Source organism: Pararge aegeria, chromosome 16, assembly GCF_905163445.1.
Source record: "Pararge aegeria chromosome 16, ilParAegt1.1, whole genome shotgun sequence".
Lineage (NCBI taxonomy): Eukaryota > Metazoa > Arthropoda > Insecta > Lepidoptera > Nymphalidae > Pararge > Pararge aegeria.
The window spans coordinates 9,352,106-9,364,958 of record NC_053195.1 but is presented as its reverse complement, the minus strand read 5'-3'; the positions used below and the strand labels follow the sequence as shown (position 1 = coordinate 9,364,958).

Genomic DNA, 12,853 nt, shown 5'->3' with positions numbered 1-12,853 from the left:
TTACCAAGGCATGCTTGGCCCGCTTAACTTATCTTTATGAAATTATGCATGGAAAAAGTTTGTGTCCTAGATACGGCATATCATATCCCAATATGATTTAGGGTTTCTTTCGGTTGAGGGCAACAGCTGTCATAAAAGAAAATACCCTTTACTATAATAGAAAATACTAGTACAGTTGCCATAGATTATGGCTAAATTACGCATGGCCTCACTACGACCGATGCTGCGATAAAATAATGCCAATTAAGATTTTGTAAGCTATAATAAATTATTTTATTTAAAAAAAAAGTTTTATGAAAAATATTAGTAATTTGTTTTATTGCCAACTACCAGACCTCTTTATTCCTTCATTATTTTACCAAGCACCAGAATAAGGGTAATGAATAATAATACACGTATACAAATAAAGAGTACTTTAATTTTAATAAATATTCATAATCAAAGTTTTTTTAGTACATAAAACGATTAAGAATAATTGTATTGAGTTTTATTAATAATGCACAAATTTTTCTATGTTAGAGAAGACAGTCAAATCAATTTATTGATCTTTTTTTCCGAAATTTTTGAAAAAAATATCTAACATATAATCTGCGGTTTACATTTTAAAATATTTTTCTTTGACCTTTATAGAAGATGCAAGTAATTACTTTTAAATAAATTTACATCCTGAGAAAATATATAAAATTCCTTTAATTTACAAACCGTTTTGCAATAGGGGCGGCATGTTATCTGTCAAGTCTAAACCGTTTTCGATTAGGTATAATGTTATTCATAGGGTGGTAAAAAACGAAAAGCAGGTTTCGCTTTTCTTATCCCTAAAATTCAAACGTTAACAGTGCTGTTATTTTTAAATCTAATTGCAAACTTATATATATTTTTTTCATATTTAACACTTCTAGGTACGTAAACTCCCAAAGTCCAACATGCATAGGTATTTATGCAAGCCTTAGTTGTATGGAGCTACGCCCCAAAATGGAGCACGCAAATGATTTAATATGTCACTATCGTAGCACGCACGCACATGAGATAACTCTTTATACCCCATATCTGTGACATGCACATTCAACGTGCATATCACACAAAGTTTAAGTAGTCACTACAAAAGTAGCATTTTTATTAAATAAATAACACAATATTATTAAATCTTAAAATATAAATTATAAATATAATCAAATATTTATTTGTTTAGATCTTTAAAAGATAGGTACGTAGTCATCAAAAGTAGCTAGGTGTGGTCATAGTTTCAGGGGTTATCCCTTTTCAATATCTGCGCGAACCTAACGACGAGTTTCGATAGGTAATTCCGTAGGATGTCTTGTCTCATACGCCCCACGTCCAGGACCTCTTCGTGATTGGCCTCGCCTTCATGCTCATAGCTGGTTACACATTCATTTGTGATCAGAGACAGTCCAAACACGTTCATATCGCAGTGCCTCGCAGTGATAACCTGGAACGAACGACGTTTTATAAATTTCATAACAAATTAGCGCTATTTTTTGTCCACTCTAAGTTAACCCGTGACTGCAATCTCACCTGCTGGTTTGTGATGTTGCAGTCTAAGATGGTTATGGGATAACCTGTTGGGGTATCACAGTTTTATTTAACTCAAAACATTAATCGGGTTCTTTGTGACATGGTATCGGAACGCTAAATCGCTTTGCGCTTTTGCCGGTAGGATGGTAAGAAAATTCAGATAAATTTCCAAATATTCCCCAAATACTCAAGACAACGGCGGTCACCTCTGCGTCACGGGAAAGGCATATAAGAAAGCTTTGCAGCAATTACGTAAGTATATCATTGTTACTAAATCGATTAAATTCAAAAAACCGGTTTTAAGACGAATAAGTCTCATTACTACCTATCTCTCATCATTGAATACCTATCTAGGAAGTTAAGGCATAAATTGTAAATTTAATCTTTTAACGAAACTAACATCTACATAACTTTATCATCTATTAACACCTATCTGAAGTCACGAGACGATAGAATTTGGAAATCTATATGAAACATACTACTGGAACAATGTACGTCCATTGTTGGACATAGGTCACATAAGTATTGAAGTTCAAATTCAAATTCATTTATTTCAAGTCTAGGCTTACTTTATATGCACTTTTGAAACGTCAAGTATGTATGTTTGTAGTGACTACCCCAGGTTCGGAAAGCAGATTCTACCGAGAAGAGCCGGCAAGAAACTCAGAAGTTGCTCTTTTCCAACATCAACATTTACAATAACTTTTCTATCTTGCGGGAGTTGAGAGTGAGGCCGGCTGCTTCCAATCTACCTTGCCATTAAGGAATTCATCAAATGTATAGTAACCTCGCTGTATCAGATTAGTTTTTACACATTTTTTAAATGTGTGTATTGGTAGGTCAAGAATTACCTTAGGAATCACGTTGTAAAAGCGTATACTCAACCCCACAAATGAGTTCTGCACCTTTCGCAGACGTTATGCAGATATCACTAATTTATGTCCATTTCTGGTAAGTCTATTGTTAATATCAGCTTTTTGTTTATAAAGAGTAATATAGGTAGGTTATTGTAAAGATTTCCAAATTCTATCGTCTCGTGAATAAGTGGCTGGCGCGACTAATTTCATATTCCTAAATCTGTCGGGCCACAATAGACTCGACTGTGTAAACCTCCCTGGCGCAGTAGGGCTGATTTTTAGAGTAATTAAAAAAAACATCTTGTCGACTTATGGTATGGTACAACCTAGAACTGTACCAGCTCAGCAATAATATGGAGATATTACTAGTAAGCACATCATCGCCATTATCCTCAATCTATGAATATTGTCTGTGCTCACCAGAAGGGCAAAATAGTTTTGGAGCGTAAAGAACCACGTACAAAAATCGACTTCTCTCACTCCCACTACGTCTCCAGGTTAGTACTGTTGCTTAAACCAAATAGGTTTGACATAATAGATATTATTTACCTCATGTACCGTAGACATGCCTACAGCATCGACACCAACCAGCTTAAGCATATTGATTTCAGCAACAGTTTCAAAGTTAGGGCCACCCAAACAAGTATAAACACCTTCCCTTACAATATCCTGTATGTTTAGCTCTTTGGCAACCTGCAAAAATTTTAGGTTCAGAATTTTTGAAGACATGACCGATAAAATAAAATAAAAAATGGCTTAATTCTTTTGGTTAACCCAGCTACTAACTATAGCATAAGTAGGTACTTGAAAAGTTTACAGAAATACCTATACTAGGTGATTTACAAAGATGTTTAAAAACGTCTTCTTTCTTTGCATCAGTTTTGACCTCACGATAACCTTGTTATCTTAAAATGATATGTTGTAAATATGAGCAGTAGAAGGTAACAATGGGCGTGTTTAATCTCTATTATACACAATACACTTATCTCCGTTGGCTGTAAGTAGGTACCTGATCGTTTGACGTGATGTTTTTAGAACTAAAGGAGTCTTTGAAACTCATAACGTAGGTACCTATACATTTTTGATTTTCATCTATCTAAGCCCACAACATTATTACTTATTAGTAGTAGTACCTACTAACTTACCTATTTTAACTATAGTACCTAGGTATAGTCAAAGTAGGTAATAAAGTTAGTTAATAAGTAGGTATTCCTACTGATTTACGGCGATATGAAGTTTCACTTACCTCTTTGGCAATCTTTCTGTACTCATAATTATAGGCTTTGTTCATCGGTGGAAAGCGTGGACCGAATCTCTCGTCATTTGGTCCGTGTAAGGGATTGTTACCGGCAAATCCCATCATGTTTATGTGGTCCTTTACGATCATCAAATCCCCGATTTTGTAGTTAGGGTTGAGACCTCCGGCAGCATTGGTTGCTATGAGCGTTTTCACGCCAAGTAACTTCATTACTCTAATGGGTAAACAGCACTAAAAAGAAAAATGGATAATTAAAATGGATTCTATGTTTAATTCAAATGAATTTCTATGTTGAATCTCCTATGCTCTTTATCCAACAGCTTGGCACAGGTCTCTACTCTTGTGAGAGATAGAATTTAAAGCTTTAGCCACCACACTATTCCATTGTGGGTTGGAGACCTATAACGATTAATATCACAAGACACAAGTAAGTGATATTAAATCAAGAGTGATTTCTTAGCGTACTCTCCGAGACACACTGCCGTATTAATGTTAAAGGTGACTTTTTGAAATTTTGCTAAAACTAATCTTGTCCTGCATCTGCAAAAGGAGCTCTACCTACGACTCTTACTCGTTTTTTTACGAAAACCGAAAAAAAAAGTAGAACATTTATCTATAGCGGTTGAACAACTGGTCTGGTATCTGTTGATTTTAGTCCTGACTCGGGAATCCAACCCAGGACATTTCATTCCGTAATCTAACATGATCCGTATATAAACACTGGACCAACGAAACAAGTTCTCTAGCGTGCTTAGAGATGGTTAGGTGGGCGAACCACTTATAGAACAAACAAAAGAGCAACTACTGAGTTTCATGCCGGCTCTTCTCGGTAGAAGCTTTCCGAACCGGTGGTAGAGACTAGAGTGACTAAAAACATACATACTTGACGTTTCAAAAGTGCTTATAAACTATAAAGTAGGCCTACGTGAAATAAATGAATTTTGAATTTTTTAGCATACTAAGTATTACTAAGTCTAATTAGGTACGACTTGTTTTTTTGTGGTTCTTTATCAAAACAACCTTTATCAAAAGAACTGTCATCGTCTAGCGGCGTGCCCAGGACTCAGGAGACCACGTTTAGCTGTTCCCAGGCTAGGCAGGCAGGCTGTAGCCAGGAGGCCATAATAAATTTTTGCCATTGACGTGATAATTAAGAAAAACGTCGAATAATCATTACAACTTACCAACCCGTCGCCAGTAGGTTGATAGTTATGTTATATACTGCCAAAGCTTAGTACTTTGGAATGCAGCTAATAATAAAAAGTAAATGTATTCTGACTTGTGGAACCGGACCGATAAGTAAGAAGGATCGCGGAATCAAGTTTTTCCTTTATTATGAGTAGGTAACACATGATAAAATGTTCAGATATTGTTAGCGCGAAATCAATGTCATTTAGATGCCGATACATAGGAATTTAGTTTTATAATAATGTTATTGGGTCTAGCTAGAGCACTGAATAATATATTATTATTGTGTTTATTTAAAGAAGAACGCTACCTTTTGTTATGCGAATTTTTATCAAAAAAAATATACGTGGACTAGCGCAATAATTAAATATATATAAATCTCTAATGTTAACTTAATTGACAGGTGTATAATAGAACAGTAAAATTTAAGAATAGTGCTATTTTGCACCACAAAGAGAATAGTTAAATGCTACTTTAAAATATGTCAATTAAGTTTGGTTTAGAGAATTGTGTACAACAGAACTGGTTTAATGTTGTAAAAACAAATAGTTATTCGAACGACCAATATGAATGTAGAGTCGTAGAAACCTCTAGATTGACTGATGCAACCAGCCAAGATGCCGATCCCCTATCGAAAGGTTATCTTAAACTCTTATTGTAAGTAATAAGATGGAGATAACTCTGGAATTTACGCTCATCATTTGCCTACAACCACAATAATTAATTAACTTATTTATTTTACGCCATTAGCGCAAAGTATAATGATTGTTTTAAAATAGTTTAAATAGATATGTAATGTTCAGGCTGTTCAAGCGATTCGGGCAGTGGTGATATTAAAAAGATGATGCGAAGTCGATTGATTAGTAATTTTAAAATGGAAGGAGGCCCAGTGGCGTGCACTGGGTTTCTTACCAGGGTATGCATACAGCAGGAAAATTGCACAAAATGGCAAAAATCCGGGCTATATTTCAATTTTAGGGTATGCAGTGCTTTCGTGCATGTATGAAGTGCACGCCACTGAGGAGGCCATACCAGTCCTTTATATCTGGTTACAGCGCCCTCACAGGGTTCCATTTCAAATGTAAACATTAAAGACATTCTTTTGAAGGATATAATAATTATGTAATCTATAGGACTTGTAATTGAATAAATAAATATATAATTTTTTTCACTAAGTACATTCAGCGTCCCTGGCGCAACGGTGATCGCTGTGATTTAAAGTGGGAGATTCGATGCCAGGGGCTATTTGAGAATTTTTAAATTGTGAATGCTCTGGTCTGGCCTGGTGGGAACCTTTTGTCGTGTTTAGTAACCACCCTACCGATAAAGACGTGCCGCTAAGCGATGCAGCGTTCCCATACGATGTCGCGTAGAAACTTTAGATTAAAATATAACTGCCACACCCCTTAGCCCGTTACCATCCGAGACTGCTGCATAACTTACCAGCTGGTAAGATGGCAGTCAAGAGTTAACTTGTAGTGGAATAGAAAAAATTTCGATGGAACTCACCTTCCATAGTGGATATCCCTCATAGTAATGGAAACGTCCCTGCATAGCGACCACTGGAACATCATTAAGATGTCCAAACACTAGCTTGCCGTGGTGGCCCTCTACAGTGCTTATTGGAAAATTAGGAATCTCCTCATAAGGAATACAGTGCGCATCTACTATATTCTCAGCTAGAGATCCTGTGGTAACAAAAAAAAAAGATTTCTAATGCGTGTCATTAAAATTATAATACAGAATAATGGCATGCGCTTTGATGAAAAGTTGCAGGCTGTGCAGCTAACCTACGAGTAACTTTGTACATACGTCTATGCGTCCATACTGCCAACGTCATAGAATAAAGAACATACAGAACCCTCATTCAGCCATTTATAAATGCAGTGCAATGTGTCCAAAAACAGTGAACCGCCCCCTGCACTTCTCACTTCACTGCCGCGAAATGATGCTTGCTCACAAAATTTTCCCATTTTCCCCATTTTATGGTAAACGTTTAGAAAATTGGAGGTAAAATAATCACTGTCAACTGCTAAATAGAACCGCCTGTTCGAGAAACACAAGTGGATTGGTTTTTGATGCTCCAATATTAATAGTGTACATAGTTTCTGCATGTTCTTAATTCTATGTCCAAGGCTTAATCAGGTAAAGTTTTCTTAGAATTTATGTTTTCATATTGTGCCGAGTTTTAACGGCAAATAAGAGTAGGGCTGGTATGCCTGCCTATAGTTTATTATCTCTACCAGTTGCTCAAGTTTTTCGATAGGGACAACTGAGATAATGAGTAGACATAATTTTCTCGTTGTGCGCACTCTAGCCCTACAGAATACAGTTTTACACCCGTCTTCTCGCGGTTAAGGGAATATAACGAAGAACAGGCACCAGTGTCCTCTGTACCGCGATCACCAACCCATCCGCTCCCGCTCGGAGAGGCCTTTAGTCAACCAGTTGCTATGAATATGAATTCGTTATCAAGAAACGTCTTTGGACGTTAGTGCACAGCGGTATTCTGAAGTTCTTAGGACACGTCTTCCAGCGGAAGAGAAAACAAAACACTGATTAAATTATTATGTAAGCACTGCTATAATAAAAAGTAATGCAAACAAAATAATTTGCAACATAAGACAGTTTATACAAAATAGATTTATTTATAGGTTAAACAGAAAAGCAACAATGTGATATAATAAAAGCAATGACCTGGTGACAGCCCCGGATCTACATTTTCTAGGCCCGAGCCATAACATCGAAACATAAACGCTCCTCCTCTTAAGCAAATGAGTATTTTTAATTAGGAAGAATTTATCTAGATGGGATTGGAATTACCCTTCATTGAATTCAAATCTAAATACTTATTCTTTACTCATGTTGACCTATCACAGGCACTAATGAAGCGTTCACACTTACATGCTTAGTTAACTGTGAGGTGATGGTGAAAACTACGTTTGCCAATTTAAACCTAAAGCTACGAGGGTTCCAAAGTAGGGTATTCCCTACTTGTATCATTAGCATCGTTTTCTCCAACCTATTCGGTCCTGGTTATTATCAGCAACATATGAGAAAAGTTCCTCAACCATCTTATTAAGTGACGTCAACAAATATGAGAGATGAAGACGCCCAGCCGCTGCTGCGAACTTAAAAGCCAGGTAAGGCAGTTACCCATACTCCTCCCTAATCGGCTTCTACGGGACGTCGCGTCGTACTGGAACGCTAAGTCACTGTGCCTTGCACCAAACAGTTTTTTTTGAAAGAAAACCCTCTCTAGAAGGAAACCCTCAGAAGAAAAGGATTCGATTCTGTTTAAAACTTTCTAAAGTACCTTAACTAAATTGGCAGTTCTGAAATCTGTGCTGTGCTTTTCACACTGAATCCCATTGAAAAGCGAAGGGCTATTTTGCAACCTGCCATTGTATTTTAAGAAGCCGCTATAGCTCAGTGGGTAATGCTTCAGCTTCCCTTGTGGGGGGATAAAGTTCGTTCCCCGGCACACACCTATAATTTTTGGGCGTTAATTTAAGCAATGAGAGTTCACCCATTCTCTCTTGGCCCGCGTGATGAACTACGGCCTACATCGTTCTTCGGTAATGGGCCGTTATCGTGGGCCGGTAATGGATTGTTTTAAAATATATATATATAGGTAGAACAGAGTTGGTGTTCTCTTACCCAAATAACTATAAAACTAAATGGGCAGTAGGCATGACGTTCCGTGGATATTAAACTAACCCAGCCGGGCCAAGTACACTTGCTTATAGATCCGGGGCTGCCGGGTGATAGTATGGTCATATAATATGCAATATATACCCTCGTTCCAATACGAACCCATCCCAGAGCCGCATATAACCCCAATCATCGGCCTGACTGGAGTTCTAGATAGAAGGAAGTGTGCAGTCTCCACAAGCATCTCATATGAATACCTGAAAAGAACAGGCACATAATAATTAAAATCAAGGCAAGCAACAACGTTCGCTACACAACCGACACACAAATCCATATTAAATAGTAGATTGATTGTTTAACATGAGACTAAAACGAGCCATTTCAAACGAGATGTTTAGGCTATGGAATCAAATAGAATGAGTTTTACTCATGAATTATAAACTTAGCGAGACAATAAAATAAATTAGGTAATTACAAAACAAAATATTTAATTTAAATTCTACTAGCTGTAGCTCGCGGTCCGTTTACGAATCCGTTTATTTTTCTGAGGTAGAAAGTCTATATGATACGAGTAGGTACTCTCCGTCTTTTCAACTAACTCTATGCCGAAAATCAAGTTAATTGGATGCTTAGTTTGGAAACAAACAGACTTTCGGATATTGAGTACTTTTTACTAAGAATTGGTTATTTGTTCTGATTTATAAGGTCGTTTTTATTATTGCATATTATGTATTTTAAAAAAAGGATGTTGACATTTAAAAGCATCAAATAAGCAAACTCATTCTGCAAACGAATGCACTTGTTGTTTACTTCTCCAGTTAGGGTTTTGGTATATCTGATACTAAGTGACGATGACATTTAAGATGGTAGCGAGCTAACTTGTTGTTTATAGCAGTTATAAGGTATACCTTCAAGCCCCTAAGCGGTGGTAACTAGCCACAACCTAAGAATACCAGCCTAAAATAGTTAAGAAATTATAAAATACAAATTGTTACTGCCAGGGAACGTACCCGGGACCTCCCACCTATTAGACCACAGAGCTCACCACTGCACTAGGAAGGTCGTAAAAAGTACCTCTTGACCTCATGAAAAAGTTCATCGGGATAAGTTGGTACAACTTTTTCAACAAGCCTCGTGTACATAATAATTATACAATAACACAAAGCGCTGGCCTCGAGGAAAAGATAATATAACAATTGGTTCAAAGAAGTCAATAGATTCCAACAAGATATGAGATATCGATATTATTCAAATGACGCGAGCCGTCATTGCTCTAGGAATTTCAGACTACACTTGACAGATGCGCCATATTATTGCTGAAAGGATAGTTAATGAATAATGTACATGAATTAATCTATAAATAATTGGCTAGGCATTATTATTTTTGCATAACTAAATTTACTACACTACTATCGGTACAATTATTTTGTCTCGCGGTTACGTAAGGAATTTTTGAAGGTTGAATACATGTCACTACATCCGTTAGTTCATAAAAAGCCTTCGCCCGCTTTGAAATGTTTTTTTTTTTTGCGGTAAAAATTAGGTTTGTTACTAACAAGTTTGTCTGAGGTTTCAAACTTGATCCAAAGATCGATCGGGCTGCTCGTACCGGTAAATGGTAACTTCTACGATTGTACGTATACCTCTATTTCGGTACATGGTAAAATGCTACCACATAGGCTTACCGAAATAGAAAGTATTTGTAGGGTCACACGTCCTCATCTGTTTATCTACTCGTACTAGTTTGCGATAATCAAACAAACTTATTCTGCATGATTTTCTGTGGGAACTGAGAAGGAAACAAATAGACATAACAGGCAAAGCATTGCATTTATAGTACCTACCTATGCGACCTTGTTTTAATTGGTATCTAAAAACTGTTTATTGAGGTTTACATAAACGTAAGATACGTTTATATTATTTTATGCAACATATTATTTTACCGGTATTTTGTTTTAATCGGTTAAAATCACCCTCCAATTTTCGATTACCGATTTGTGTGATTCTTTTTCATTCGGAACATAAAGCTCGTGAATAAAGCCCATTTTATATTTGATAAATTTAGTTGAAATTTATGAAACTAGTTTTAGTTTTAGAAATTATGTTTGATTATTTTAATCATCATCACCATCATCATCATGCTCATCCTACTAAGGGTCCATCCACAGCTGGGCACTGAAATCCACTCTCATGCAAGGCAGAGGAAACTACATTATTTTTATTTTTTATTTTATTTTTATTCTATTAATGGACCCACATAACCGAGGTTATTTTATATTTTTATATTGTATATAAGTAATCAAGTTATTGTCATATCAAATTAATTGAAATATTATTTTATTTGAAATTAATTAATATTGAAATATTACTTAAAATACATTTTAATATCACTTTAAAATGTATTTTAAGTCTGGCGTCTTATGTGAAGCCGGTTCCTATATTTCTTTTGTACGGCCAACTTCAAAATACATTTCTAAAAAGCATACCTTCTTTGTGAAAAGAATTATTATTATTTATTGAATGTAGGTTAGAGGATAACGATTTCTTTTGAAGTGGTCGTTAAATAATTAGGAATTTCCTGTTATTTATTAGCGCCTTGACCCTATTTTATATTTTCTGAGGTCATGAAGTTAATTTGACTTAGAGAAAGACACTTTAAGGTTGATCTCGTTCGAGAAAGAGAATCCTAAAACAGATAGGGTGAATGTATTGAAAAACGGGTTCAAAAAATTACAAGGCTTCTCGATAATGACTTAAGTTTGAACAAAACAAGAACAAATCCAACTTCCTTACAAGCCTACATACATTTTCTTGTTCTACGTCAACTATTTCATCGTATTTTAATTCATCACTCCTTAGATCTCGGAAACTTACTATAACAGGTTTTTCCGGTATATATTTGTAACGACATTTCATCTTTATACTATTAACAGACGTATTCTCTGCTAACTACTTTCTTAATGATATATAGATATCATTAAGAAAGTAGTGACAAAATACAAGTCATAAAATACTAATTTTGATAATGTATTTGCGTAACCTTCAGTAAATTTAATAAGAATTTAGAATACGGATTTCCACAAAACAATGTTAAAGGTAATAAACTATATAATCAATAAAAGAGCATTATTTCGCATATCTAAATCAGGAAACCATTACGTAGTACGACAGAAAACATTACCAATTAACCCCAGTTGAATCCCAACATGCACACATTAATAATTGTGCCACTGGCCACTGCATGCCATAATATACCTACGGGCAAGAATTTAATAAATTTAAACGTACTGATAGTACATACACTGGTACATCGTATGTTACTATGTAGAATGTAGATACAAGATACGATACTAAATACCTACTTCTAATTCAACAAAGAGGTATTCCTGAAAATTGTATCAAATGTGAGTGTAGGAGTGCGGCATCTACTTTATGGTTCTATAATTTTAGTTAAATTAAATATTATTTTAATTTTTATTCAGCTTTAAAGTATCTATATTTATCACTTTTATAACTAGCCTTTTCGCTATATTCATTGTGGTAAAGGACATCACACCATTTTTAGATCTGTCAATTTAGTTTCTTTTATAGATGTAGATGTAAAACGTAATAGGGATCAATATTTAATTATCACTTATTAGGTAATAAAAAGATTTTTAACTTCAAAATTTAAAAAAAATCTAAATTCAAAAATGTTTTATTTATGTAGACCTTTTCAGGCACTTATGAAGCGTTCATACATTTAACACGTTAACACCAATGTTAGTGATTTGTTAACTTAAAACTAAGGCTACAATTTAAAATTTTGATAATGCGTTTTCGTTAGTCGCTCTGGGCTTTTATTTTTCCTACGGATATAAATAAAGTTAAATGTAAGCAAATAATGTTACCCCCTACCGTTTATTTCCATTGCTTTCAGTTTCAACTTCAGGCAAAGTCGTTTTCGGAAGCGAACTGGCCTTGCTCCCATTTACAACATCAGCATTGATTGGAGCCATCACTGCACACAGTCAAACAAACAAACAAATAACTGATAATTCTACCAGAGAGGTCTTCAGTGTCCGATAACACGTTAATAAATGCGATAACTTGGACTCTCAGTCTGTTTTATAGTGCTAAGTCGACTGTAGTCGCTAATTAAATGTCGTTCGATTCAGAAACGCTTCTTTATATTATGGATTTTAAGCTCTTATCAATGAGTGTACGTCATTAATAAAATTATGACTCTTGTTATTCTTTAAATCAAAACAAGTGAACCAATTTTGTGGTGTTATTTCAATTATTTTGATTTGAACATTCATTGATTTGTTGATTTTGTCGTTATCAGGTTTGCGGTTTAGGTTGATCGTGGACTAGGTATTAA

General features: G+C 35.3%; 1 protein-coding gene across 2 annotated transcripts; it reads right to left on the bottom strand.

Annotated features, from left to right (window-relative positions):
• Nucleotides 1-1,084: 1,084 nt before the first annotated feature.
• Nucleotides 1,085-12,626, bottom strand: LOC120630384 (purine nucleoside phosphorylase-like). 2 transcript variants are annotated; one of them, XM_039899603.1, is made up of 6 exons: nucleotides 12,388-12,626; nucleotides 8,635-8,747; nucleotides 6,346-6,524; nucleotides 3,637-3,879; nucleotides 2,940-3,083; nucleotides 1,085-1,447 (listed from the first exon to the last, which is right to left on the bottom strand). In XM_039899603.1, the coding sequence occupies exons 1-6, from the start codon at nucleotides 12,486-12,488 to the stop codon at nucleotides 1,244-1,246; spliced, it is 984 nt and encodes a 327-aa protein (XP_039755537.1). In that variant the 5' UTR covers nucleotides 12,489-12,626; the 3' UTR covers nucleotides 1,085-1,243. The 2 variants fall into 2 exon arrangements, with proteins under 2 accessions (XP_039755537.1, XP_039755538.1); XM_039899604.1 differs by having other exon boundaries at nucleotides 8,653-8,747.
• Nucleotides 12,627-12,853: the final 227 nt, after the last annotated feature.